Source organism: Odocoileus virginianus, chromosome 23, assembly GCF_023699985.2.
Source record: "Odocoileus virginianus isolate 20LAN1187 ecotype Illinois chromosome 23, Ovbor_1.2, whole genome shotgun sequence".
Lineage (NCBI taxonomy): Eukaryota > Metazoa > Chordata > Mammalia > Artiodactyla > Cervidae > Odocoileus > Odocoileus virginianus.
In genome coordinates this window covers 824,478-851,370 of record NC_069696.1, presented here as the reverse complement: position 1 = coordinate 851,370, position 26,893 = coordinate 824,478, and the positions used below count along the sequence as shown (strand labels likewise).

The 26,893-nt window shown below is 50.3% G+C and overlaps 1 protein-coding gene across 13 annotated transcripts; it reads right to left on the bottom strand.

Moving 5' to 3' along the window:
• Positions 1-1,113: 1,113 nt before the first annotated feature.
• On the bottom strand, positions 1,114-26,131 carry ZNF384 (zinc finger protein 384). Of its 13 annotated transcripts, XM_070453102.1 has the most exons (13): positions 21,640-21,860; positions 21,376-21,439; positions 20,419-20,478; positions 13,890-13,960; positions 13,407-13,644; positions 13,123-13,170; positions 12,585-12,921; positions 11,646-11,738; positions 7,507-7,731; positions 6,643-6,825; positions 5,130-5,208; positions 4,039-4,197; positions 1,114-3,315 (listed from the first exon to the last, which is right to left on the bottom strand). In XM_070453102.1, exons 4-13 carry the CDS (start codon positions 13,953-13,955, stop codon positions 2,920-2,922), a joined length of 1,824 nt encoding a protein of 607 aa, XP_070309203.1. In that variant the 5' UTR covers positions 13,956-13,960; positions 20,419-20,478; positions 21,376-21,439; positions 21,640-21,860; the 3' UTR covers positions 1,114-2,919. The 13 variants fall into 13 exon arrangements, with proteins under 13 accessions (XP_070309203.1, XP_070309198.1, XP_070309202.1 ...); XM_070453097.1 differs by lacking the exons at positions 21,376-21,439; positions 21,640-21,860 and adding an exon at positions 26,113-26,131; XM_070453101.1 differs by lacking the exon at positions 21,376-21,439.
• Positions 26,132-26,893: the final 762 nt, after the last annotated feature.

Here is a 26,893-nt window from a genome sequence, read left to right as displayed (position 1 = left end):
TGCGGGCGAGGAGACCTGTCTCTTTGGGCTTTTAGTCCACGAGGAGCTGTTTTCAGCAGCCGGGAAATGTGAAGCTGGCGACCAGGGCAGGTGCCTTCTCCAGTCACGGCGAAGTGTAAATCCTCCCCGTTTCTGTTCACTCACGCGAACGCCAGTTCTCCAGGATTATGTTTTAACATGGAAACAGCTCATTATTTATAAACGCTGCTTGTAAGTACAAAGTACTCCTCACAATAAAGCTGCGACTTTCCTCACCTTTTGTAAGGGTTTCTGTCACTCCAGGATGTTCCTGCTTTCAGTGACAATACTGCTGGCCTTGTCCTCCCATGTTTCTCTCCATTTTTACTCGTTTATGTATGATATTAACTGGCACAGAGCTGTCACAACTGGGCCAGATGGATGCCAGCTATCACCCTGACCCGCGACAGCACAGTGACAAATACACTTCTCATCAGGATGGAAAGCCCACCAAGTGCAGACAGGCCACCACACTGGGGACGCAGATGTCGGTGACCAGAACCGGAGTGTGTTGGGAGATCATTGTCATCCCTAAGCCACACATTCTTGATAATTATCGATGCCACATGGCAGGTTTTTATGACATTTTCAGCCACATAATAAAATGTTTAAAAAAGGGCAAGGTGAAACCCCAGATATACTACTGAGCAGGTGGTACCATCTGGCCACAGAATCTAGATGTCCTACCTCGCGAGCAGCAGGCCCCTGGATAATTTAATCTCCATGCCCAGTTCCTTCTCTACAAAATGACCATATAGGGTTGTTACTATGAGTATGCATATCCTTCAAGAGGGTAAATTCTGATTGTAATACCTGTGATGAAGGTAGGGCTGTTAGTGTCAGTTCAACAGTGAGAACAAGGGGGAAAAAGTAAATATTCAGGAAACTAACAAGACACCACCTACCTGGTCACATGTGGTACATTCATTCCTGTCACACTACAGACTGAGACACTCTGATGCCCACACAAGATCCTGCACCTTAAACCAAGAGGCCTTACTTCACTGATTATCCACACCCACCAGGTAACTAGTAGGTGTCCAGCAGTCCCAGAGATGATGGCCACATTGTTGGACATGGGAGCTTTGTCACAGCTTTTTCAGTGGTTAAAGATCTTTAATTTTCAAACAAAGAAATCTTAAGAGGTGATCTGGCCCAATCCCTTAATTTAACAGCTGAAGCAGCATCACCACCAACACTGGCTGATAGGAGAGAGCCGGGTCTAAGTCAGGGTTTCCCAACCATGCACTACGCCTCAGCACAACCATCCTGTCATTCTTCAGTCCTGGTGATGGTGTCCACCGCTGGAAACCTCTGGTTTTAGGTGACAGCTGAAGTTAGCACTGAGCCCTTGGATCCACAGGTCTTTCCAGGAGACTGTGCTTCCATTTTTTGGATATGGCGCTTCATGGTGTCCTGTTAACGCATGACTGATACCCTGCTCTCACATACTGGGTACTTGGTCCTCAACACAGGATTTGTCTGTAGGAATCCTTGTAAACCAAAGTTCCACTTCAGAAATTTCAAGGCTGTGTGGCCTTCTGTGGCTAGGGACAGACACACACACACACACACAGCCCCATTGCACAGCATTCATTCTTACCATACACACATTACTGTCAATCCTCTGTCCTGGCCTTGAATGCCTCTCCAGATAGCTATTCCCCCCATGCTTATACTCACATCAGTAGCTCCACTGCCTCTGATCCTTTTACACGAATTTATTTCTATACAAGGTTCTAAAAACACCCCTTGGTTTTGTACATAAGTTTTTCTTTTTTTTTCTTCATTTTAAATTGCTTTATAACAACTTGTTTCCTGATTTTTTCCCCCATTTTCTGTTTTCTCGGAAATCTGCCATGATTTAAAAAAAAAAAAAAAAAGACAAAAAAATAAAAATGTTGCTGGCCAAGAGACAGGGTGGAGAAAAACAAAAAGGGGACAAAAATAAACAAAACATCAAATATGAAAATTCTGAGATAATGCATTTATAAACACAGAAATGGTTACAACAAAGATGGCCGTGATGAGTGGGTATATATATATTTATATATATATATTTATATATAAATCCGTGTCCGGCAACTGACCGTGGCACCTAGGGAGCTAAGTCCAGTCTTTGCATTTGCCCTGAACTCTCCCTTCTCTGCAGCACTCCCTTGTGGGGTTTCATAAGGAACCCACAGCTCCTTAGGCTGGGGACTGGGAGACAGAGCACAGGGCCTCGGCTGGCAGAGAAGGGGAGAGACTCCAAGGAAAACCATAACCCACACTTCTAAGCCACCTTGACCATTTTGGGGATCTCTGGCCCCTTGGGGACCACATCTCAGCCCTTGACCCCCACCCCCAGACCTCCTTCCAGTATTAGGTAGAATTGAAGTGAGGTCATGAGGGAAAGAAAATGGCTCCCAGGGACAGGGGCACGGGAGGAACCTCTGTTCTTTCGCAGGCAAGAGTAGAACAGGAGGCTGGTTGCATTTAGGGCTCCCTCTGCTCTGACATCCGGGAGGGCCAACCTCTAGTCCTCTTATCAGCCCGAGCTTGGAGGATCACGAGGGTGAGGAGAGAGTAAGTGCCCCGCTGGAATAGTCTCTATGAGGTCATAGCAAACCCCTCCCCTGAGCACCAACCCCCAATTTTAAAAGCTATGCTTAGGCAGGGAGGCTGCCGGATTACGCTACCAGCTCAGTACTCCTCTGCCCATCGGGAGGGCTGACGTTCCTTCTGAAGAGGAGCTGAGAATAAGGATGGTATCCTGGGAAGGAAGGCCGCGCCTGAGGCCCAAGGAGGTGGAGCTGTGGCCTGTCAAAGAAGAAGAGGACTTTTCCCACCGGGAGGAGCTGGAGAAAGGAGGGACCGGCATTTCCTCCCCCTCTTCCCAGTGGCCGGCAGCACAGGTCTCTACGAGCTGGCCAGGTGCTCCACCTGGATGGTGCTGGTGGTGACAGTGAGGCAGATGTCCTTGTGATGCTCCGCCGTCTTATAGGGGGTCAGGTCAAAGGAACACTGGGGTGGAGGGTTCGGGTTGCTGTCCCCGCCACCCCCACCCTGGGGGGCTGCCCCAGGGGACTGGAAGTGTGGTGGCTGTGGCTGCTGTTGCTGTGGCTGCTGCGAAGCCTGAGAGGCCTGGGCTTGGGCCTGGGCCTGGGCCTGGGCCTGGGCCTGGGCCTGGGCTTGGGCTTGGGCCTGGGCTTGAGCTTGGGCCTGGGCCACCGCTGCTGCTGCTGCTGCCGCCTGCACCTGCTGCTGGAGATCAGGAGGGTTGTGTTTGCGCATGTGTTTCATCAGGTACGTTTCCTGGGGGAGATGGAAAAGGAGTTGAGGGGAGGAAAACATAGCTGTTACTTTGCTTTAAATGGAACAACATGGATACAGAGGTGTTCTAGAACCTTGCAGGTTCTCCCCTGAAGCCACTTTCAGGGCTCACTGCTGGGTGGACAAGAGAGGGGGACCTTTATAGTCACTGTGGGCATTCAACTGGCGCAGGGAACGCTGTCATTTTCTCCAACCTCTCTTAACAGAACCTGAACACCTTTTTCTGGAGTCTATGTGTGTGTGTGTCTCTTCAGTGTCTTGACTCTTTGCAACTTCACGGACTGTAGCCCACCAGGCTCCTTTGTCCATGGGATTCTCCAGGGAAGAATACTGGAGTGGGTTGTCATTTCCTCCTTGAGGGGAGCTTCCCGACCCAGGGATAGCCTGCACTGGCAGGTGGGTTCTTTACCACTAGCGCCACCTGGGAAGCCCCAGAGTCTAATGAAGAGGTCTAACTGAAATCTCATCTCACAATTTCAAGGTGCTTTCTTTTGTCGTATGTCTAAGAAAAATGAAGAATCACTGCTGAGCAGTCGGTCCAGGCTTAAAAGACCAGGCATCCTCTACATTCCTTAGCTCTGTGTCTTTTCACTTTGGTTCTCTTTCCTGATTCTGGCAAGCTGGAGCAAGGGAGGAGGCGTGGTCACAGCTCTCTATCGGAAAGGTGGGGTGCAGTGGCTTGAGGGGGGTGGGGAGAGCGCTCACCGACGTGTACGCCCGGCTACAGATGGTGCAGGTGTACACCTTGGCATGCTTCACTGTGTGCGTGGACAGGTGCACCTCCAGTGAGGTCGCGTCTGTGTACGCCCGGTGACAATTGTGGCACTTGAAGGGTTTATCTTTGTTGTGCTGCCGCCTGTGGGACTGAGAAAATTGGGAAGAATGAGGATGGGTGCACCAGACTCTGCCCTCCCGCCTCCTTGACCTTAATGGAAAGCCCTGAGTTCGGTGCCAGGACTCTTGGCCTCTGCTTCTGTCCACAGACAAGAGAAACTGCTTCAGATGTAACCTCAGGAGGCAGCAGCTAAAGGAAGTAGCACCCCTAGGGCAACAAGCACCAGGATCCCAAAAGTGAGACTGGTGGCTATGCCGGGCCATTCATTCAGGGGTTCTCAAAGAGAGGTGCGGGGATCACTGGGGAACACAAAGACCTCTCAGGGGACTGCCAGGTCAAAAGTATTGTCAAAATAGTGGCAGTAAGACACTGTTTGTTTTTTCATGATCATTCTTTCCTGACTGTACAGATAACGTGATGTCTAACATGGAACAGAATAAAAGCAGCACGAAGAGTCCCTCCATCTTCCAGTGAGCCAGATGTTAGAGAAGGAAGCATAAAAATAAAATAATGCCATTCTTCTAAATTTTCTTTTTGGCGGGCGGTGGGGGGAGGATTTAGAGATATTTATGCTGATGTGCAATGGGGTTTGTTATTTTTTTTAATTTTAAAAATTATTAAAAAAAAATCTTTTAGCTGAGCCACACAGCACGTGGGATCTTAGTTCCCTGACCAGGGATCAAACCCATACTCCCTGCATTGGCAGTGCAGTCTTAACCACTGGACTGCCAGGGAAGTCCCTGTTTGTTACTTTTATAAACAAATTACTAAACAGTTTTTCAGTTTGATAATCTCTGTAATTAGGTGTTATTACCCACGTCAACAAAAGCTTCTTGGGTTCCTGGATGACTGTAAGAGTGTAAAGGGTCCTGAAGAAGTTTGAGAACCACTGGCTGGTAACACGGCACCTCCACCCCTGAGTCTCAGACGTCAGGCCCCGTGTAGGGGGTGGAGCAGTTACCTGCAGGTTGGAGAGCTGTGTGAAGGCTTTCTCGCAGCCTGGGTGTGCACATTTGTACGGCCTGTCCCCGGTGTGGATTCTGCATGGGATGAGAGAAGGAGAAAGGGAGAGCACATCAGTGGGGCCGCTCAGGGACCAGCACCTCAACAGGCCTCCTCGGGGAACACAGCGCGGGTCTCCAGGAGGCACCAGCTCAGGCCACAGGCCCAACTTCTGCTTGCTGCCCATGCCACACGCTCAAGCTAGGCTCCTTTGCGGGGAGGGGAAGGCTGGGGGCCTGGCAGCCAAGGGACAGTCAGGCCACAACCTGGCAGTCGAGGCAGCTCCCACAGTAATCATCCCTCACGAACGTTCAGAAATGTAAGATAAACAAAGCAGTAAGAAGAAACACAGGACACTTCTCCCGTGGCCCCCAACACACAGCCAGAAACTATCACTTCAACCTTAGCACCACTCCCAGAGAAAATTCTGGTGTCAAAGAAGAGCACAGAGTTATGCAAACTGTGAAAGGCAACATGACCCTGGAAATTCCTGGGGTTATGCCTAGTTCTGCCCGAACAGCAGGAAATGCCCAGATTAGTACAAATCTGACCTCTTCAAACACTACAGGGCCCTCTGCTGAGGCGAGCTAAGGACTTGAGGGTCTCCAGACCCCTGCTCCTCGGCAGGTACTTCAGAAGCATCTTTGTGACCGGCTGCTTTTTGAGACCACGGGTGAAAAAATCCTGAAAACCTCGCAGGATGCGTCTCCTTGTAAGGAAAGCCTGATTCCTCCTCTTCGAGAAGCCAGCTGTGGGACCACTTTAAAGGGGAACTGCCACCTCCAGAAACAGCCAGGAGAGGAGGCCTATGGCCAGCAAGACCCTGGACTCCAGCTCAACTTGACATCCCATCGAAGGTCATCAGGTCTTCCAAACGCAGGCTCACCTCCTCCAGGCTACTCGAGGATCATGGGACAAACTGCACATCCTCATGGAGTAGGAGCCTTTTCGTTTCATTGTGCACATTTAGGATATGTTCTGTTCTGTACTCCTGGCCTCCCTGGGAGCCTTGTGAGGTGCTGTTGGTGTCTCCAGGCTGGTAGCTGGCTGAAGTCTCATTCTACCTCCCGTTCATAGTTGGTGCCCGAAGGGCTAGAGGGATGGTCTTCTCCAACCAAATGTCCTCAAGGAGAAAATCTTGCCAGATACGTGCACTTGCCAGGTTGTTTCCAGGCAGGAGGATGAGGGAAGGACTTGTCAGCTCTGCTCTCAGTGGGTTTCCTCCTCCCTCAGATCAGGGAATGGCCCACAGTCATTGCGTCTCCTCGGCACTGCTTCTGACCCACAAAGGCAGATCTCTGAGTGTCCACCGGTGTCTCCAGTCTTGCGTGGTCTTCCTCCCCGGTGCCAGCTCTCTCCTCCAGCCGGGTCTCTCCCCCGCCCCCCGCATGCGGGTTGTTGTGTGTGTCCGGGGCGGGGGTAGGGAGGGCATGCCAGCGGGGCAGGGGCAGTAGCCTGCCACTCTCCCTTACCGTGTGTGCTGCTGGAGGTGGGAGAGCTGGCGGAAGGCCTTCTGGCAGTAGGAACAGTTGTAGGGCTTGGCCCCCGAGTGGATACGGAGGTGCTGGGCCAGGTAGGAGGTGTTGGCGAAGGTCTTGGAGCAGTGCGGGCACTTGTGGGGCTTGATGATCTCCGTGTGCACCTTGGAGTGGATCCTGCCGGAGAGGAGAGGAGGGAGGGGGAGGAGGGAGCGGCTCGACACCACGGGCTCAGCTCTCCGCTGGGTGCAAGGATGCTGCTTGATGGACGAGAGAGCACCCCGCCTCCCTCCCCCCTGGAGAGGCTGGTGAAGAGGACACCTGCGTCTACGCTGCTGCTGATCTTAAATCGGTGGCTAGAATGGCAGTGAGATGATGAAGAGCGGCACCCCTGGCTCCAGTAACCTTAAAGAATTCCAGCTCGTCAGCCCTCCGCGTTGGGCCAAGGTCACACACTCACCACGGACACCCTGCTTCCACACAGTAATCTGAACAAAGACCACCACCGCCTGCTGCCCATGGACCTGAGGCTGAATGCGCACCTTCGCTCTGACCTGAAGTATATAGTAAGAGCAGGGCCTGCTCTGCAGAAGATTTCCAGACACAGACACAGAGAGAAACCGCACAGATGGGTCCAGTCTCTGGGGCCAGAGAGCACAAGTCTCCAGGCCCCACCCCGCCCGAGCTGCAGGGACATGTCATTAGTTTTCACAAACAGCAATGGGAGAGCCGAGGCTCCCCGGGGCAAGGTGGAAAGGGACACAGGAAAAAATGTGGAGCGAGGAGGAGGAGGTGCTGGCCACGTGGCCTCAGGGTCCAGGCTTGGGGGGTGGGGGTGGGGACTGAGAGCAGCCTTACCGGGTGTGCTGCTGGAGATGAGAGAGCTGGCGGAAGGATTTCTCACAGAAGTTACAACTGTAGGGCTTGGCCCCTGAGTGGATACGGATGTGCTGGGCCAGGTAGGAGCTGTTGGCGAAAGTCTTGGAGCAGTGTGGGCACTTGTGGGGCTTGGTCTCGGTGTGGGACTTGGAGTGGATCTGCATCTCCGACTTCGAGTAGAAGGTCAGGGAGCACATCCGGCACCTGGGCCAAGGGAGGGCAGCGGTTAGGACTCTGTCCACCGAGCGGGCGTGGCTGAGCCCGCCCCTCCGCTGCCAGGGATGCCAACCCCTATGATCTCTCCTGTGCCAGCCACACCGCGGGCCCTCCAGAGGAGGGGCTCTATTTTATCTATCCTGACAGCCTACGCTTCCAACACTGCCCGGTACAAAGTGAGTATTTAATTCAAGTGTTTGCTTAATGCCTGGACTCCCCAGTGTGTACATAAACAAGAATTCAACCAGGTGAGACAGGAAAACCTTATGACTGGCCCTGGGCTGACGTGGATTCACCTCACACCCGTCTTCCTTCTGCCTGTAACTTGATTTCAGACTTTTTAGCACCCCTTCCTCCAGGATCCCATGGTGAAAGGACATTCCTTGGGTAACCCTCCAGCTCCTGAGAGGACAACAAGGACAAACTGACTAGGTTCCCCAGAAAGACTTTTCTCCTGTCTCCTCAGATTTTCTCCTACTTCTTGTTTGACAGTGAATCTAGATTCCTTCCAAGAGGGACGGGGTGGAGAAATAGCAGGATTACTTGGAGGGGGCCTTCCCCAACCCTGTGTCTGGCCTCCACCCTGTATCCAAAGCTCCACCCACTACCCCACCCCCAGCCCCTTGCCAGTCAGGTGAGAACTACCTCTGCAATGAGCCAAGGAAACTGCTGGAGGGGGCTGTACCCCTCAAACGTTCAGGAGAAGACGACTGGCCAAACACTGAGCTTCCCACTGAACCTTTGCTTGGCGCCAACGCCAGCACCTCAGGTTGGCATCAGCAGCGTCTGAGTGAACTTGCACTCGTCACCTGAGCTGGCAATCCTCCTCCTACTACACTGCCCAGCAATATCAAATAAGGAGGTCTGTGGGCAAGGTAAGTCACAGCTATCTAGACTTTACTGGGAAAAAGCTACATAGTCTCTACATGAGCTGGAACCCTATCACTCCTGAACAACTCAGCAGCAGATGACATGGGCTGCCAGCGAGGGCCACAGCCTGGGGGCCAGGGCAGTCTGGACCCTCTGCTCTGGGTCCTCCTCCTTGAAAAGGAGCTCAGGGATGGTGAAGGGGGATTCTGCCTTTTTTCTGATCCCAGGAGAATTTTCAGAGAATAATTAAGATGGGGACTAAAAAGAACTCTTGATCTCCTCAGAGAAGATGAGACTCTAGTGAGTTGGGGATACAGTTCCGGTGTTAATGCTTCCACTAAAACGCTCACCAGTAAGGCTAATTTCTATTCTCAAGTTGCCTGAAAACTGAAGGAAATCCAATTACCAGCTGACCAACCCCTTGCTGTAGTCTGGGATATCCACCCATTGTGTGTGTGTGTGTCTATCTGTGTGTGTATGGGGGGGGGGGGGGTTGCTGTTTATAGTCAGCAGGGTCTAACGGAAGTCTGGACACCTGGGCTCTACGCAGGGTTCAGTTACAGGCCTGCTTGTCAGTCTAGACCTCGATTTTCTGGTCTGTAAAATGGAGAGAGAAATATCTGCCCCTCAAAGACCCAGAATGGTCAACAGTAAGCCAAGTGTTCTCCAGTGATAGAATTGCATTAACGTTAGCAGCACCAGTGCTGGACGAGCTCATGCTACTCTATATTTCACTAAGACCAAGGTTAAAAACTAGGCAGGTTGTCACTTGGAGGAGAAACTGCACTAAAGTTACAAGATAATTTCCTTCCACCACTAAGATTTCTCAGGTGGAAAGACACACCCACTCATGTTAATTCCAATGAAACCTCATTAGTTTGCATGTGAATGCTGAACACATAACTGTACCCTTCATCTGGAATTAATTATAAAAAAAGAGAAACAAGCCTCTTCCATCAAAGTTTTCAAACTACGGAAGATCTGCCAAACTTAAATTCATCAAAAATGTGCCATCTCCAGAGGGGTGAGTATCATACAGATGATTGTGATAATAACTCAATACTAACGGGCATTAACAGATACCATTTGCTGCTGTGCCTGAACTAGGACCCCCTTTAAAAAAAACAAAAAACATGTATTATTCATTGATTTATTTGGCTGCACTGGGTCTTAGTTGAGGCATGCGGGATCTAGTTCTCTAAACAGGGATCGAACCCAGGCCCCCTGCATTGGGAACAGAGTCTTAACCACTGGACCACCAGGAAAGTTCCTTGAATTAGGCCCTTTAAACACACGGTTTCCACTCCTCACAACAATTTGGCAAGCACTGTCCTGTTTTACAGACAGGAACACAAATGCTCAGAAAGGTGAAGCCATTTGCCAGAGGACAACCCATGATTCATTCTCACCCGACCTAAGACTCCTCACTCTAGAGGGATCGAGGGAGAGCCAGACCACTGCAGCATCTGCCAGAAACAGTTAAACACTGAAACTACAAGGAGGCTTAGGTGACCATTAATGTACTTCCATCTCCAAAATCCTCTGAAGCCAAATAAATACAAATCTAATGCCAGGTGTGTGTGTGGGGAGGGCGGGGGGGTGGGGGGGGGGGAACCTGACTAGGAGACCTGTGGCAGTGGGCAGAATAGGAAGGCCAGTGTCCTAGTCACGGGCACACAGCTCCGGCGGCCGCAAGGGTGCCCCTGTGGAGGCATGCAAGGCCATGGCCTTGGTTACATGAACAGCTTTGAATTAATGACTCTTTTTTCCCCCAAGATGATCAAAAACATTTGGATACTCAGATATTCCTCAGAACATTTCCACAAGAGATGAGGGCCAGGATGAATCTTCCTATTTTACAAATGGGAATAGAAAGCGAGAAATAAGTTTACTTGCCCAGAGAAAAAGAACCCAATTCCCTCAATGCCCAGTCAAATGCTATGGACCACAGGAGTGGTCGTGGTTGGTTGACCCACACATGGACTGCGAACGGGATTGTTCATGATTAAAAAGATTCCTCTGGCACCTCAGAGTTCTGAGTTTCTTAAGCAATTCCGTTTACCTATAACATAGGTGTGTTGGTTTAGTTTCTCAGTTGTGTCTGACTCTTTGTGACTCCACGGACTAGGGTCCGCCAGCCTACTCTGTCCATGAAATTTCCCAAGCAAAGATACTGGAGTGAGTTGCCATTCCGTTCTCCAGGGGATATTCCCAACCTAAAGATTTAGTCCCCTTTAAATTCAGAGTTCCCTTTAGCCACCTGGAGGTGGGGCTGGTCAAGAATTCCAAAAACACTGAGGGTGTGGGAAGTCCTGTCACGGCTGTCCTCCAATTGTAAGCTCACACTTCTTTGCACATGCAGTGTGAGAAGTCCAGAAATGGCTCTCACGTGGGTCCAGAAAGCACATGAGAAACCACAGCAGAATCAGAGGACCCCGATCCCTGTGAAGGGCCCCCCAGTGTCAGGGAGCCCTCCCATCACTTCTACAAGGAATGAATTCATTGAGCTGTGGCTCTGTGTCACAATGACCTCACTTTAAGCAAATACATAAAAACCCAGATTTGTACAGTATAAATTTAAAAGGGATTTTCATTTTATTAAATATATAAAACGATGCCTTTAAATGAATCAAGCTTGTCAAGTACCTTTATGATATGACATGATGTAAACATTTTTCAGGAACACTTTTACTGTATAAAGTAGGGTACACCTGCAATAATAAAGCTGCAGTGAACTTTCAGGTTATGAGCTGGAATTCTGCAGTGCTCAATACTTTCTGCAGAGCACAGCAACACTCCCCTTATTCTGAATTACAAGATGACTTTTAAACGATCTGAACTCTCCATGGTAGAAATGTACAACACATAAAAAATAAATAAATGCTACGTGATGACCATTTCTTATCTGTTTTGAAGTTCCCAACATTTCAATCTTATCTGATATATACTCCCAACGACTGGGAAGCATAAACAGAATTCTCCCCATTTTACAGATGAGGAAACTGAGGCCCAGAGAGGGGAAAAGGACTTGCCCAGGGTCACACAGCAAGTTCGTGGTGGAGCCGGGAACTGAATCCATGAGCCCAAGGCTCTGTCCATTTCCTGTGCCGCAGTTCCCTTCGCTCCTAAAATGGGAACAACATTGCCCATCTCGGTACACTAAGGACAGACCCAGTCTCCCAGCCATGCACGTCTGCCCGTCTGCGTCAAAGCTTCCACAGTGCTTACTCCACTCTGTACACTGGGGTTAAACTCCCCGAACCCTCCAGGGCCCCTGATGGTTCTCAAGGGGAATAAAAGATTTCCAATTTTCAAAGGGTAGGGAGTTCAGATAATGTAACCATTTTCATATAGTATCACATGCAAATATGCTTAGAATGCTTTTTGGCAATAGGCAACTTAAAGGAAGTAGGAGATGAAAAGAACTTCCATGAATGAGAAGGTGAGCCAACAGCCATTTAACAAGCGAATATTCCACAGTGGGGAGGGGAGGGATCCTATTTGCTCCACCTTTTAATACAGACCCCTCCCATCATCCCGTCATCCCAACCATGCAGGGTCAGGCAGGCTCAATGCTCAAACAGGGCCCACAAACTGGTGGATGGCACACAGGTTAAGATTAGCTGCTTAACCAGAAAAGTTTCTTGGAAAAAAAGGAATGGAAAATGTAGAAAGCAAAAAGGAGAAACAAGAGTCTTGAACCTAGTCTAAAGTCTCGTAACAAGACAGAAATTCCATTATGTCACCCCCAAATAAGTCAATGCTGACGACCCCCAAAAATGAAGGGGCAAAATGGGTCTGCCTCCTGGGAAAGAGGCCACAGAGAGGGCCAGCAGCCCCGTCTTCCTCCCCCTCAACTGAACGCCTGACATGCACATGGATCTGAGGTGGAAGCTGCCAGAGCGCCGAGCCCGATGGGGCAGGGAAGCTGAGAGCATGGCAACCCCTCCAGCCCCCGGCTCTACCCTTACCTGTAGGTCTTGCCGTCTTTCTGATGGTCATCGTCGTCCTCAGGGGAGAGGACATAAGGGTCATTCATCTCGGGCAGCCCCGACTCCAGCATCCGCTTCTTCTTTCGGCCCCGGGGGGGCTTAGCGGCCACCACAGTGCCACCGCCGCCACCGCCGCCGCCACCTTCCTCGGTGAGGGTCGATGCTACTTTCTTAGAGAGGTCGGGGACCACCTGCAGGGCTTGTGAGCCAGGGGGAAGAGCTGAGACAATCATGGGAGCCGAGATGGGGAAGGTCTGAGCTGACGTGGCTGTGGTCACGAGGGAGCCTGAGGGGGACGTGATAACCAGGCCGGGACCTAGGATTGCGAGAAAAAGGAGATGGTGTCATGTTGTCTGGTCCTCACCCTGGTCCTACTTCATTTTCCCCAGATCATTGTCTATGTAGCCCCTCACCACCGTCCCCCCGCCCGGAGTACACAGGAAACCCCAAGCCCTGTAGAGAAACAACGGTCTCCTAACCCCTGTCCCCACCCCGCCCCGGTAACAGTGAGATTTACCCCTTGATTGACTCCCTTCTCTTCTCCACCTCTGAGAACAGGAGACGCCTTGATTCAGAGAAGGAAAGAATGTCACCTCCTCAAAGGCAGGGACCGCATCTTCTACTTCTTTGTTTCCCCCACAATGCCTAGCGCATTGCTAGGCACACAGTAGGCACTTAATAAAGATTTGATTGAGGAATCAAAACACGTATCCCACTCCCCATGTCCCCGGCGCCCTCCAGCCTGGGGTACTGATCGCGGAAGATCAACACCTCAGATTGGAGAAGAGCGGAGGTTCTCACCGGCGGTCATCAGTCCTGTCGACGGCACGGGGACCACCGTGATGTTCTGGGTGACCGACGCCTGGCTGTGCGGGGTCAGCTGGTCTGACTTGGACTCTGTGTCCATGCTGATGCCCGAGGGCAGGGACACCGAGGCAGGCACTGTCAGCAAGGTGGGGTAGTGGGGCGGAGCCAGCCCACAGCCCTTCTCTGGCAGCAGCTGATCCTTCATCTTGTTGATAAACATCGTGTTCTCAATCTGAAAGGAAAGGAAGGGGAGAGCAGCCTTTGAGAGAAGGTCCAGCCCGCATGCTCCTTTGGCACCCTGCTCCGTGGAGACCAAAAGGCGGTGGTAAATAGCTGCGCTTCCAGAGATTAGCTGAGTGGAAACGCTATATAATCCTGGGGAGACAGCATGGGATTTATCTTACTTCAGCATCCACAGTCACAGAACTTGCTACTCAGAGCTGACAGAATTATACAAGGGAGCCAACCACCACCTACCTGTCCTGAGACCGTGGGGATTGAAGGCCAGAAGTACGGGTTAGAATTGAAGTGAGATTCTTCCATTCTACCTAAAGATGGAAAGAGACACCATGTCACAGGCAGGAATAACTTAAACCAGCTCAGCAGTGGGGAGAGGAGCAGAGGAGCTCCTGATCTCTTCCCACAGGGCTGGGAATGAGCCCTCAGACCTGGAACACGGGTCCCCATGGTCAGGGCCCTTGGCACTACATCCGCATCCAACCGAGGCTCCTGGATCAGATGCTGGGGAGAGAGCTTGTTTACCCACACAGTGCTCCCTGTAGCCCGAAGAAACAGAACTGGCACTGTTTCTTTTGCTAACAAGAAGAGAAACTGAAGTCATGGGCTAGCCTGGTGGCTCAGTGGTAAAGAACCTACCTGCCAAGGCAGGCAACACGTATTTGACTCCTGGTCTGGGGAAGAGCCCACATGCCACGGGGCAACTAAGCCTGAGCGCCACAACTACTGAGCCTGTGCTCTAGAGCCTGGAAACCACGACTGCTGAGCCCATGCGCCCCAGAGCCTGTGCTCTGCAACAAGAGAAGTCACCGCAATGAGAAGCCCACGCACCACAACTGGAGAGTAGCCCCTGCTCATCGCAACTAGAGAAAAGCCCTTGTAGCAACAAAGACCCAGTGCAGACAAAAATAAAATAGTATGCTAGAAATTAAGAAGAAAGAGAAAGAAAACTGCAGTCCTTCCATGAGAGAGGAAGGCAGGGGCCCATGTACACACAAAGCAGATCACTGATCAGGTTGAAAAGAGCCAGGGCATCTATCCTTGTTCCTCTCCCTTCATCCCTCAAACCCATCTTCCTTGAAATAAAAAAAATTCCAAGGGTTCCAATCCACATGTCTATAGGTCACACAGCTTGAAAAGGTTCTTGGTCAGAACACAAAATGCCCATGGAAATTAAAGAATGAAACTGATGAGAACCAGAATCACAATACTTTGGGGCTCCATATGATATCTGGGAGCCACGCGGCCCCCCCCCCCCACATCTCCTCAAAGTGTAAGAACAAACTCAGTGCTGCACTGGGTACCACACACCCTGGACTGAGCAGCGAGAACATGCGCTAACCAGTTTGTTCTTAAATATATATTTATTTGTCTACACTGTGTCTTAGTTGTGGCTCAAGGGACCTTTGTTGCAGCATGCGGGATCTAGTTCCCTGACCAGGGATCAACCATGGGAGTGTGGAGTCTTAGCCACTGAGCCACCAGGCAAATCCCTGGAGTATGCAGTTTTAAAAGGGGTGCTGGCTCCAGCAGTAGCAGCAGGACCCCGGATCGCCACCTAAAGGGCTCAGAACAGGGACTTTGGTGGGCCAGAACACACACACGTTACGAGACCCCTCTGGAGTTCTCAAACACTGCCTCTACGAGCTCAAGTTCTCTGTGTGCAGATGACGCGTGAGTGTGAAACCCTGGGAGTGAGGAATAAGAAAAAAGAAAAGGGATCCCTTAGAATCACACTGCAAGTCACCGATGGGTCTGAAACCCAGGCAAGGGATCCCACCACTCACTCTCTTTTTTGTTACTGTTTTTATTTTTTAAATGTATTGTTTTAATTGGGGTGCAGCTGACCCACCGCTGGCTCTCACACTCTGATCACTCTTCCTGGCAAGGCTTAATTGCAGGCCGCTGGTCCACAGTAGCTTCCCAAAAGTCTGGACCAGGGGACATCCGGGCCAGCAGAAGCAGGTGAAGGGGAAAGAGGAGAGAGCTGGGAAGGGACGTGAAGCAAAGCGGGAACAAACATGAACACCTGCTCTGGGCCAAGAGCAATCAAGCTCCAGGAGGGGCGAAAGACTCGCAGGAGGCACTGCCTTATAGCCACGGTCCCGCCAAGGACACACTGGAGCTGGACATCAGGGATTCCAATAGCTGGAGGGGAGACTGGGCCGAGAAACTGGGTCCCAAGAGGTGACTAAGCAAACCAGGAAAGTGCTCCAACAAGGGAGGTGGAGCCAAGGATCTCACTGAGACGTAACCCTGTTCCTCAGCCTCTGAGAAGTCTCAGCACACTTACTGCTCTCAAAATTGAACAGAACTCTCCATTTTCTTAAAACCTATGAGTGGAAACAGAAGTGAATTTCAGCCTATTCGTTCCCCAGAAAGGAGAGGACAGGAATGCACCAAATCTGCGGCAACCACAGCCTCACAGGAGAGGCTCAACCTGAAACGCCTCGAGGGTCAGGCACAGGCACACCCAGCTCCCTGAGGTATAAACACAGTAAAACTGGACACTCTCCACCCAGGTGCTACCCGCTTGCCCACCCGTGCTGGTTTATAAAGGGAGGGCCCTCTGCAGGCATTGGAAGTTGAGAAACAATGAGATAACAGCATCAGGGGATCCAATCCGGCCCAGCTTTGGTGAGAGGCAGGGGCCACATCTTGAACTTGTTTCCCGACTCTATAACACAGGGCCCATCTCCTAGTAAGCAATTCTGTACTTAGCGAATCCAGTGACAGCAGCTGGATCTTGAAAGCCATGCCCAGGGCTCCAACTTGAACCTAGGCCCCACCTTCTTTCTGGCTAAGAGACAGGCTGGTGAAAAAGACAAAGGTGGTGACTATGCTGGAAAATGAAGTAGAGAATTATGCTGGCAAGTAAAGGAAAGGTGGGTCTGGGACTTTCCTGGCGGTCCAGTGGTTAAAAATCAGCCTTGCACGCAGGGGATGTGGGTTTGATCCCTGGTCGGGGAACTAAGATCCCACATGTCTTGGAGCAACTAAGCTCACACCACAACTACTGAGCCCACACGCCACAACTAGAGAGTCTGCAGTGCAACAGAAGATGCCACACGGCGCAAGGAAGATCCCCAGTGCCTCGACTACAATGATGCAGCCAAACAAATAATAAATACATACGATTTTTAAAAGAAGTTTTTTAAATAAAGGAAAGGAGGGTCTAACTATAATTTCCCCCTAAAGAGTCAAGGAAGTCAACTCATTATGGATGTGACAATGTAGGAGGCAGGAACTGAGAGCCTGAAAATAAGGTTTTCCTCCAACAGGATTCCTGTGCACAAGGCCCCCTGTACCTCCAAACTACATTCATTCATAGTATCCACTGGGGGCTCTGGAGAAGCGATTTCTGGGTCAAACATGGCCTGTCGGTTCTTACACAGGGGCGCCAAGTGATCTGGTGGATGGAATCACCACCGCCATAATTAAGTGCCGACTGTGTTTTAGGAACTGTTCAGAGCACTTTACAACCATCACACCATTTAATCCTACAACAATTTTATGAAGCAGGATACCAAAATCCCTGTTTTTTTTCTTCTTAAAAATTTTTATTGAAATAGCTATTTCCAGTGTGATGTTACCCATTTTTCAAATGAGGAAACTGGAGGCAAACAGTAAACAGCAGAGCAGGAATCTGAACTCAGGACCAAAGAGCACGCTGGGAAAGGGTCCTAGGTGAGACCTGCTCTGGCACGTGCTCTCTCATACTGCGGGTGATTCACGACTCAAAATTGAGACCATTTCCAGGGATGGACTATACACTGTGCAGGTAGTTCCCAATAAATGTTTTCAAAAATGAAGTTTTCAGGGAATACCCTGGCAGTCCTGTGGTTACGACACTGCACTTTACTGCCATGGGCCTGTGTTTAATCTCTGGTTGGGGAACTAAAATCCCAGAAGCCCCGGCTCAGCCAAAAACAAACCCCAAAATGAAGCTTTCAATGACGCCAAATGCAGTGAAAGATGATATTCACCTGGCCACCAAAATAAGGGATTTTAGAATGATGGAGTCTGAGTTAAAAGACCAGACGAGGGGAATATAGGCCCCTCCACCCCCACCTCATACTCTGTTCACTCTGCCCTCGTCCTTAAAAGAACAAAGCTGCAGATCAGAACCATGGCTGTTCCCAGGAGAGAATGATAAACCTGACTGTGGGCTTCTGATAAATATATTGGACCAAAAAGGGGGTACACGGGGAGCCCTGCTCACCCAACTAGAAGCAATACTTGCCAGCAGGGTGACACCTGAGAAAGGTCAACACTGTCCTGATGAGGCCAACTTACATCTCTGTATCCTTGATCTGAGATCAGACAGAAGCCAAGAAGGAAAACTGCTGCCAGAAGACATGTCAACGGCGCCCCCTGGGGTTGTGTCACAGGGCGCCCCGGCCGGTGCCAGGTCACTCAAATACCTGCCAACTGTTGTTTTACCCCTTCTCCTTTCAACTCTCTATGCTGCACGAAGGAACTTCCACCAAACCATCCTGACATCTAAGCAGGCACATGTCAACAGTCTTAAAACCCAAAGAAGGTAATGATATTACAGAGAAACTTCATCTCCATACAGAGTGCCAGGTTTTTTTGTTGTTGTTTCTTTTGCTTATTTTTTGTTTTCTATTTTGACTGTGCTAGGAAGCTGGTGAGATCTCAGTCCCAGACCAGGAATAGAACCTGGGACATGGTATTGACAATGCTGAATCCTAACCACTAGACCACCAGGCAACTCCCCATAGAGCACTAAGTTTGATGATTATGCCAATATGTTAAAAACAAAAGCAAACAGAACAGGTGACCCTAGACTGGGAAGGAAGGGGAAGACTTCTTTCACAGCCCCAAAGTGCAGGCAAGAAGGAAAACACAATACGTGGAAAGAAGATGTTGGCAGACTGAAAATTTGCCAACTTTAATTTAAACTTTACTACTGCACCATGCCTCCACTGTTCACCAGTGAGAAGTTGGAGAACACATTTTTTTCAAGAGGTTCAGGAAACTACATATTCCTCTTCCAATCTTAAAAGAACTCTTGGAAGACCGAGGAAATGAAAACAACATTCTCTCACCCAACCAACCTTTAGGAAATCATGAAATACACCAACCAAATTTAGTAGCCAGAGGATGGACCGAGGAATCAAGGCTTCCAGAATCTATATCTGGCCCTATACATCAGTGGATGACTCTGAATAATTTACTACTCAACTAAGTTTCTACTTGGGTGGAGGATGGAAGAGTATAACCCCCTTAAAACAAATTCATAAGACATACAGAGATGAGATGGAGACAACACAAAAAAGAATCAAATGCTCGAAGTATTCCTAAAAAGAAGAGCGTTAGAGAAATAATTCCACCTAATGAGGACTTAGTAGTGACAATTAGTAGAAGTTACATAAAAGTTCCAAAATTACAAAGGAACTATCCCAAAGTATCACAACTATAGCCTCCAGCTTACTAATGACCAACTAGAAGCACTAACAAGAGAGATGCAAAGAATAACTAACTCGAATTCAACTACAGAAAGAACTTGACACATGGATCTCAGACTCTCCACTAACTGCTCCAAGATGCACAACTGCAGAAAGACTGCAATATTAGTTAAGAACTTGAAGCGAAGAAGCACCAGGACCATTTTTCGTCAGTTAGGAAACAAATCTTTTTCTCAAGTCCTAAGGGCCTTCGAGAAGGGCCATCCCAACAGGATTTGGGGCCCTGCTACCATGAACTCTTCCAACTACAAAATAATTCAGAACAGGTTTATCCCAACTCTGTTGGGAAAGATCAGCACACCAGGCTCAGAAAGACGGACAGAACCTTAAAGCTGGCAACCTTCTACCCTGGGCCCCACTGGATCACTGCACCTACACCCTGCAGGAAGCGCACCACAGAGGTTCTCCTTGCCTTGCCTATTCCACTAGTAACTGACAGGCCTGGACAACATGAGGCAGGAAAGAAAAAAAAAGGCTGGAGATGAGAGGATGTGCACCTAATATTTAATCATCAATTCAGCTCAGAAACCTACAGGGGAATACATTTTAGAAACCAGCCTGGAACTGGTTCTCAGAAGACACTGCTAGAATTATAAGCTCTTTGGGGTTGATATATTGTCATTTTCAGACCACCTGAAACCCAATCACCATCAAGCCTCCTATTCTGAATTCTTTCAGACCTACTACTTCTGGAATCCATTCCATACAGTTTTATCCATTTTTACTTCAAACTACCCATGAATCAGTTCTTTCCCCTCCAAAACTTCACCCTGCCATATATCAAATTCAAATAACTCCTTGTCACAGACTCGAATCACTCACCAGATCCACTCCAAACACTGATGCAATATTAAAGACACAAACTCCACTCCAAACTCAGTTCTGCTTGGCAGAAGGCAATTCCATAAGCTATGCCACAAAGGCTACACTGGCAACTAGGGCCCATGTGTCCCCAGAGCAGAATAAATCTCATATAAACAGTGCAATGCTTACTGCAACTGCTTAGTGATTTCACTTGAGCATTTCCCAACTCATTCATGATGAGAACTGGTGGGAATGGAAGGTGATGGGGGTTACAGTGGCAACTTTCTGCACAGAACTTCCTGGGTATCCTCAAGAGATAACAGGAAGAGGCTGATTTTTCTCCCACAGCAAACCCCAGGATTACAATTGCTATTACTTGAAAAATTCTGTCACATTGTTCAAAAAAGGCCCATTTGATGATGACCCCCTTCTTCCCCCAAACCAGAAAAGCCATTAACCCCAAATTGTCTTACCCTCTCTCTCTCTTCCTCCTGTCGTCTTATTCCTTGTCCTTTCCAGGGCTCCTGAACTTTCTGTAAACAAATTGTCGGGGTTACAGGGGCCGGTGAGGATGCAGCCACCAGGGAACTGTGGAGAAGCTCAGGAATTCTTTGACTGTCAGTACTCAAGACTGGAGGGCAGGCAGATCCCCCACCCCACCCCAACCTAGGGATCCAGAGATGCAAGGATACAGTAACAGGAGTGCAGAGCCACCCCCTATGTGGATACAAGGAAAACAAACCCAATTCCCAGCGACTGAGAAGAACTCTACCACCCCTGTGTGGGTTCCACCCCTGGGCTCAGACACTGGTTCTTCTAAGTTCCCGGGGGGGGGGGGGGCCCAGGTGACCAAGGGTCAGAGAACAGAAGAGTTGGAGGAAGAAAAGGGTCCCTGCCTCCAGAGGATTCACTCAGGAGGCAAAGCTGAGGACTGGGGGGATGCACAAGGCCTTGTGTCAGGCACAGTGCCAGCTCAGGCCCAGGCACTTCCTCTGGCCTCCCCCCACTCTGCGAGGACTTCGCCCCTGCCTACCCAAGGCCCTGCGCCAAGAAGTACCTCCCTCAGCCTGCACAGTGGTCTAGCTACAGGAGTCCCCGGCTGTGCCCTAAACACCTTCTCTGCCCTGAGACAGCCCCTGGGCGCCTTCTCCTGAGGTCGCCCACCAGCCGTTCCTCAAAGACCCTTCTTTGGGACGCCCCTCCCTCCCCTCCAGGGAGCTGAACTCTGCCACCCACCAGACAGACACCCGCCCCCTAAACCCCCCCATTCCTCCCCATCGCCCGCTCCTCCACAACCACTTCCGGTTCCGGGACGGACACACGTACAGTCCCATCGTGGACCCCCCCTTCCCCGCCCCCCCCAAGGAAAAGGGGAGGGGGAAAGAGCAGAGAGCTCGGCGCGCGCCGGCTGCAGCGGCGGCGAGACTCACCAGGCGGCGGCGGCGGCTGCGGCGGCGCCAGAGCCGAGCCAGAGCGCGGGAGGGGCGGCGTTTGCTGGGAAGGAGGGAGCCGAGTGCGGTGGGAGGACCCGGAGGGGGCGAGGGGAGGGGGAGGGCGTCAGGCGAGCGCGCGGGCACGCACTTTAGGCGCGAGACAAACCCACACACTCACACGCAAGGATCGCGCGCGAGACACCCGCAGGGCGGGGGCGCGAGGCAGTGGGTGGCCCCCTCCCTCCCTCCCCTAATACTCACCCGGAAGTGGTGCTGCAGCTCGTGCTCCCGAGAACCCCGATTTCTCCACGCCCCCTCCCTCCCCTCCCTCCCCCCACTGACTCGGAGTTGAGCCGCGGCGGAGAGAAGGCGGGAGCGCCGGAAACGAAAAGGGGGGAGGGAGGGAAATAGCAATGTGGGGGGGCGGCAATGGGGAAAGAGGGGGAAATGCAAAGGTCGAGTCACTTCCGGGAGCGGCTAGAGCACATCCGGCGCGGCCCGGGCTCCAGGACACCCCGGGCGGAAGTTACGACTAGTAGGGGCGGAAGTAGCTTCTGCCCGGGGGACGGGGTAGACCCTTCAGGGATGTGACGACACCACGGAAGTGAAGGCGGGTTCTGCTAAGGAAAGGAGCCGAACCTTCAGAACAGCGGCCTCGGCTTCCGGAAGGGACTTCTGGGGAAGTGGGAGGGTGGGAACGCGACAGGTTTATGAATTATGCATCAAGGTAGGAGGGGCGGTATGGACTCTTTAAAGACCGGTCCTGGTTCCCTAACCCCCAAGGGGCTGACTTAGGGACTTACCATTCTTTTTTCTTATATACTCTCAAGGATGTCTCAATGCTTTGAATATGCAGGAAAGGAAAAGAATGTGCCAGTAGTTTTCTGAGATCCCTCAGGGCCAAAGAGTAATAACTTCTCCCAACCATCAGAATCAGATCCCTGCCTGACCACAGCCCTTAAACCTTTTGCTTTGGTCTCTAAGTTCCTGTGGCACATCTCGTATCTCCTACTTACGCGGCTTTACTTTTAAATACAACAGCCACCTCTCACTGATACTTTATTGTCTGTTGTCCTTCCACCGGAATATCGTCCCCACGAGAGCAAGCACTCTGAATTGTTCACTGCTGTGTTCTCGGAGCCTAGCACTTTGTAAGCGGTTGGTAAACGTTTGTTGCATCAGTGAACAATTCATGTGAACTCTCTCAGGAAGCCTTCCTTGGTTGTTCCAACCTGTAAGTGTCCCACGTTCACCAAATTTCAACAGCATTTAGTCACTGCTTTTTTCTAAAAAAAAAATTCATACACACACACACACACACACACACGCACACACACACACCTCTGGAGAAGGGCACTGGCAACCCATTCCAGTATTCTTGCCTGGAGAATCTCATGGACAGAAGAGCTTGGGAGGCTACAGTCCATAGGGTCACAAAGAGTCAGACATTACTGAAGCGACTTAGTACTCACACATATGTTTGTATGTATGTATGTATGTGTGTGTGTGTGTGTGTGTGTGTGTGTTAAGCTTAGTCGTGTCTGACTCTGCGACCCCATGGATTGTAGCCCACCAGGCTTCTCTATCCATGGAATTTTCCAGGCAAGAATACTGGAATGGGTTGCCATTTCCTTCTCCAGGGGATCTTCCCAACCTAGAGATCGAACCCTGGTCGTGCGCAGGACAGGCGGATTCTCTACCAGCTGACCCGCCTCCCTGGTGGCTCAGAGATGTGGACTGTGAAGAAGTTAATCCAAGCAGGGAACCCCATTAGCAATCCTCTTATTGTCATTCAGCTTAGCCATTTCATGCATTCATGAACAAAATTTATTGACTTTTACTATGATTTATGGGGCTTCCCTGGTGGCTTAGCTGGTAAAGAATCCACTTGCAATGCGGGTGACCCGGGTTGGGTTCGATCCCTGGGTGGGGAAGATCCCCTGGAGAAGGGAAGTGCTACCCACTTGGGTATTCTGGCCTGGAGAATTCCATGGATTGTATATTCCATGGGGTTGCAAAGAGTCGGAAAGGACTTGGTGACTTTAACTTTCAATTTCTTTCATGTAACTTTTCAGCAAAATTATCAGCAGCTCAGGAAAACTGTCTCATACATGGTACCCTCCCACTGCTTTGCTGAGCACACAGTAGATGCTAAATAAATACATGTTATTTGAGTAAATGAATGCTGCCACCAGGCTGCCCCAGATCTGAGCCGAATCCCTCTGGGCTCAGCTCTATTTTGAGTGAAACAGAATCAAAGTGCCTCCCATTAGCAGTAATAGTTCCTTGCCTAGAGATCAAAATAACCTGTATAGCAATAACTATAATGCCAAATTTTACAGAAAGTGAAACTAAGATTGTAAAAAGACTTTTGATTTTTCCCAAGGTCACAGTAAGGAAGTAGCAAAAGACATCTAAATATAAAAATTTCAATTAAATATTTAAAGAGAAGATACATATTTTGGCTTGTAACTGTATCTTTTTAAAACTGTCTGCTCTCTTAGAGGGAGACTCACAGACTTGGAAGACGGAACTCATGGTTGCCAGGGGAAGGGATAGTTAGGGACTTTAGGAAGGTCATGTACTCACTGCTATATTCAAAATGGATAACCAACAAAAACTTACTGTATAGTTCATGAACTCAATGTTATGTGCCAGCCTGGATGGGAAGGGGGTTTGAGGGAGAATGGATCCATGTATGTGTGTGGCTGACTCCCTTCACTGTTCACCTGAAACTATCCCAACATTGTTAATCAGCCATGCCCCAATACAAAATGTTTTTGGTGTTTAAAAAATTAAAAAATTTTTTAGAGTGCTCTCTTTATCACATTTTGGGACTCTGTAATCAGCCTGTGTTAAGCCAGGAGCAACAGTTGGCAGAATAAGGGTCTGAAAGGTGCAGATATGAACAGACCTAGTTGCTCTATGGGTTAGAGATGGATGATTTTAGAAACCTTGACTTTGGGGACTGAGAGAAAAGCAGGAGCAAAATGGCAGTAGTCACTGTAAGTCCTGGTTCTCCTGTTCTTTTCCTGTTTGCAATAACTGGTACCCCTTTGGGCCTCAGTGTCTCCAACTGTCAGCCCTGCTCCTCCTGCCCTTGGTATAAAAAGCAAGTTTTAAGTGCTTTGAACTCCTTAGAGAAAAGCTTTAGAAAGAAATGTGGGGCGTAGGGGGAGGAGGGCTGTTAATTTTAGCCTGGGGTTTTCCAGCTGGCACAGTGTTTCCATCTTGAATCACTTCCACACCCTGAGCTCTGCCTGGGAGATCCCTCCTCCTGGGGGCTTCCCCACTCCCTGGTTTGGTCTGAGCCACAATGGTAAGCATTCCAGAAAAATGCTTCAGAGAAATCTGGCTTAGTCATTTGATGAACAACAGCTCAGGAGGCAAAGGAAGCATAGAGATGAGAGATACTCGTCCCAGTAGGTACTGATGTCTGGGCTCCACGAACCAAAGGGGTAGTATGGCCACTCTTTGTGTTTTTGGTCTGTGACTGAGCAGTGACTCTCTGCCATTTGCAGCCCTCCAGGACCTTCCCAGGCCCCACAGTTTCAGTTTCAACTCTACAAAAGAAAGTTAGGATTCTTCTCCAGGGCCTCTTCCTGGTTAGCTTGGTAATGGGATGTAGTTTGGGATCATTCCTTAAGACAGGAATCCCTGGTGGCTCAGATGGTAGAGAATCTGCCTGCAGTGCAGGAGACCCAGGTTCCATCCCTGGGTCAGAAGGATCCTCAGGTTGGGAAGATCCCCTGGAGAAGGGCATGGCAACCCACTCTGGTATTCTTGCCTGGAGAATTCCATGGACAGAGGAGCCTGGTGGGCTACAGTCCATGGGGTTGCAAAGAGTCAGACATGACTGAGCCACTGACATTCCTTAAGACAACTCAGGAGATCGAGACATCTTTCTCCTCTGTCCTTCCCCCACCATCTGACATTCCCTAGGGAAGGAGGGCATTTAGGGAGAAAGAACAGGTTAAGGATTTCCTGTGTCTCGCTGGTGTGTTTTAATTTATTTAAATTTAGAGAAACAGCAGTCTAATCAGGCGGTAATTAATTCACTCTTCATTAGGGGCCTTTATGCATGCCTTCTGCATATGGATGAGCCTCGGGGTCACACTGTCCCTCTGAAGAAGAAGGTGGTAAGAGACAAGTGCCGTCCAGGCACTTCAGCTCTTCCCCTTCAGTGCCTCCTCTTCCCCCAACCTGACCTAACAGGGACTAGATTCCTTTGGGGAAGAGAAAGGTTCATGAGGCTTCCTCTCCCGTCCTCCTTCTCCCCTCCTCCCCCATTCCTTGGGTCCCTCCCTCGCTGCCCCAGCCCATCCCAGCAGCACCTTTTTCCTACATTTCGGGTCCCATCCAGCCCTGTCCCATTAACCAGCTGCAGGCTGGGGTCTCTTCAGGTCCCACTGGATTGACTCAGCTCCCTCAGCAGTGTGTTTGCTTCGCACCTCTGCTTTTAGTTGGTTCATCACTCCTTGGCCTGGCTTTGCTGCCTCTTTCTCTTACGGAGTCTGATGCCCTGAATCCACATACTGCTCTGGTCCTGAGAAATACACTCCCTCCTCCCTGCTCACCGTTGTGTGCTGCGTAGACTCAGCCACACCTCACTGGTGTTACACAGTAAAGCTCCCCAACCCCTAAAACGCACCTATGGCCACACACACACTCCTGATTCTAGCTGCAGAAGTAAATACGCAAAGGCCAACAGAGGCCAGGGCAGTCCCCACTTACCTGTGACTGTCTCCTCTCCCTGGAGCTCCCCCATTTCCAGGGAGCAAGTGGGGCACAGATGGGGGTGGGGGGAGAAATAGGACCTGGATAGTTACCATGGCAACAAAGCCTAGCAACAACTGAGAGGCTGCTGTGTGGGCTTTTGCAGGGCTGTTACAAGAGCCAAACCTAGAACTGGGGGCTCAGAGGTGACTGATCCCAGCTGGGCAGCCTCTATTCCCTCCTTCAAATACACCCCTCGATGCCTCCCCCACACCCCAGCAGTGCCTCTTCAAGAGGGCAGAGCAGGAAAAGCTAATGAGAGTTAACCACAGGGCTTCTGGGGGACAGCTGTGGGTGGGGGGAGGTTAGGGAGCAAGGCTGGAAATAAAGCAAGCAGGGCAGCCAGCCTCTCTCCTGCGGCTCCCTTGTCTTGTTTCCATTGCTCCGTTTTTTCTTCTCCTTTTGCCCTTCACCTTCCACCTGCCTTATCAGCTCTCCTCTTCCTTTTCTGGCTGGCGCCATCGCCTGAGCTGCTACAGAAGTGTCCCCTTGCTCCGGCCTCCTTTCTCATGGTCTCTCTTGACCTTTGCTGGTAATTAACTAGCCACTCTTCCAGTTTGCTCCGGCTGCTCCTCATCAGGTCTGCTCCCGCCAGTGTCTCTTCCTTCAGCTCCATCCCAGATCAAAGCCCCCAAACCCCAACTCCGGGTCAGAGCAGGCCAGGTCACTCGGGTCTGGAGGGTCACCCCTCCATCCTCCTTTTCCTCCCTCTTGGCTGCCCATCGCCTTTCCTCCTTTC

Bases quoted from the DNA above. Each gene is read 5' to 3' on its own strand.
- ZNF384 (XM_070453097.1), bottom strand. From the start codon at position 13,955: ATGGAAGAATCTCACTTCAATTCTAACCCGTACTTCTGGCCTTCAATC. The intron at 13,645-13,889 runs GTAGGTGGTGGT...CTTTCCTTTCAG, and splicing joins TCCCCACGGTCTCAGGACAG to ATTGAGAACACGATGTTTAT. The intron at 13,171-13,406 runs GTGAGAACCTCC...CTCTGAATCAAG, and splicing joins GACAGGACTGATGACCGCCG to GCGTCTCCTGTTCTCAGAGG.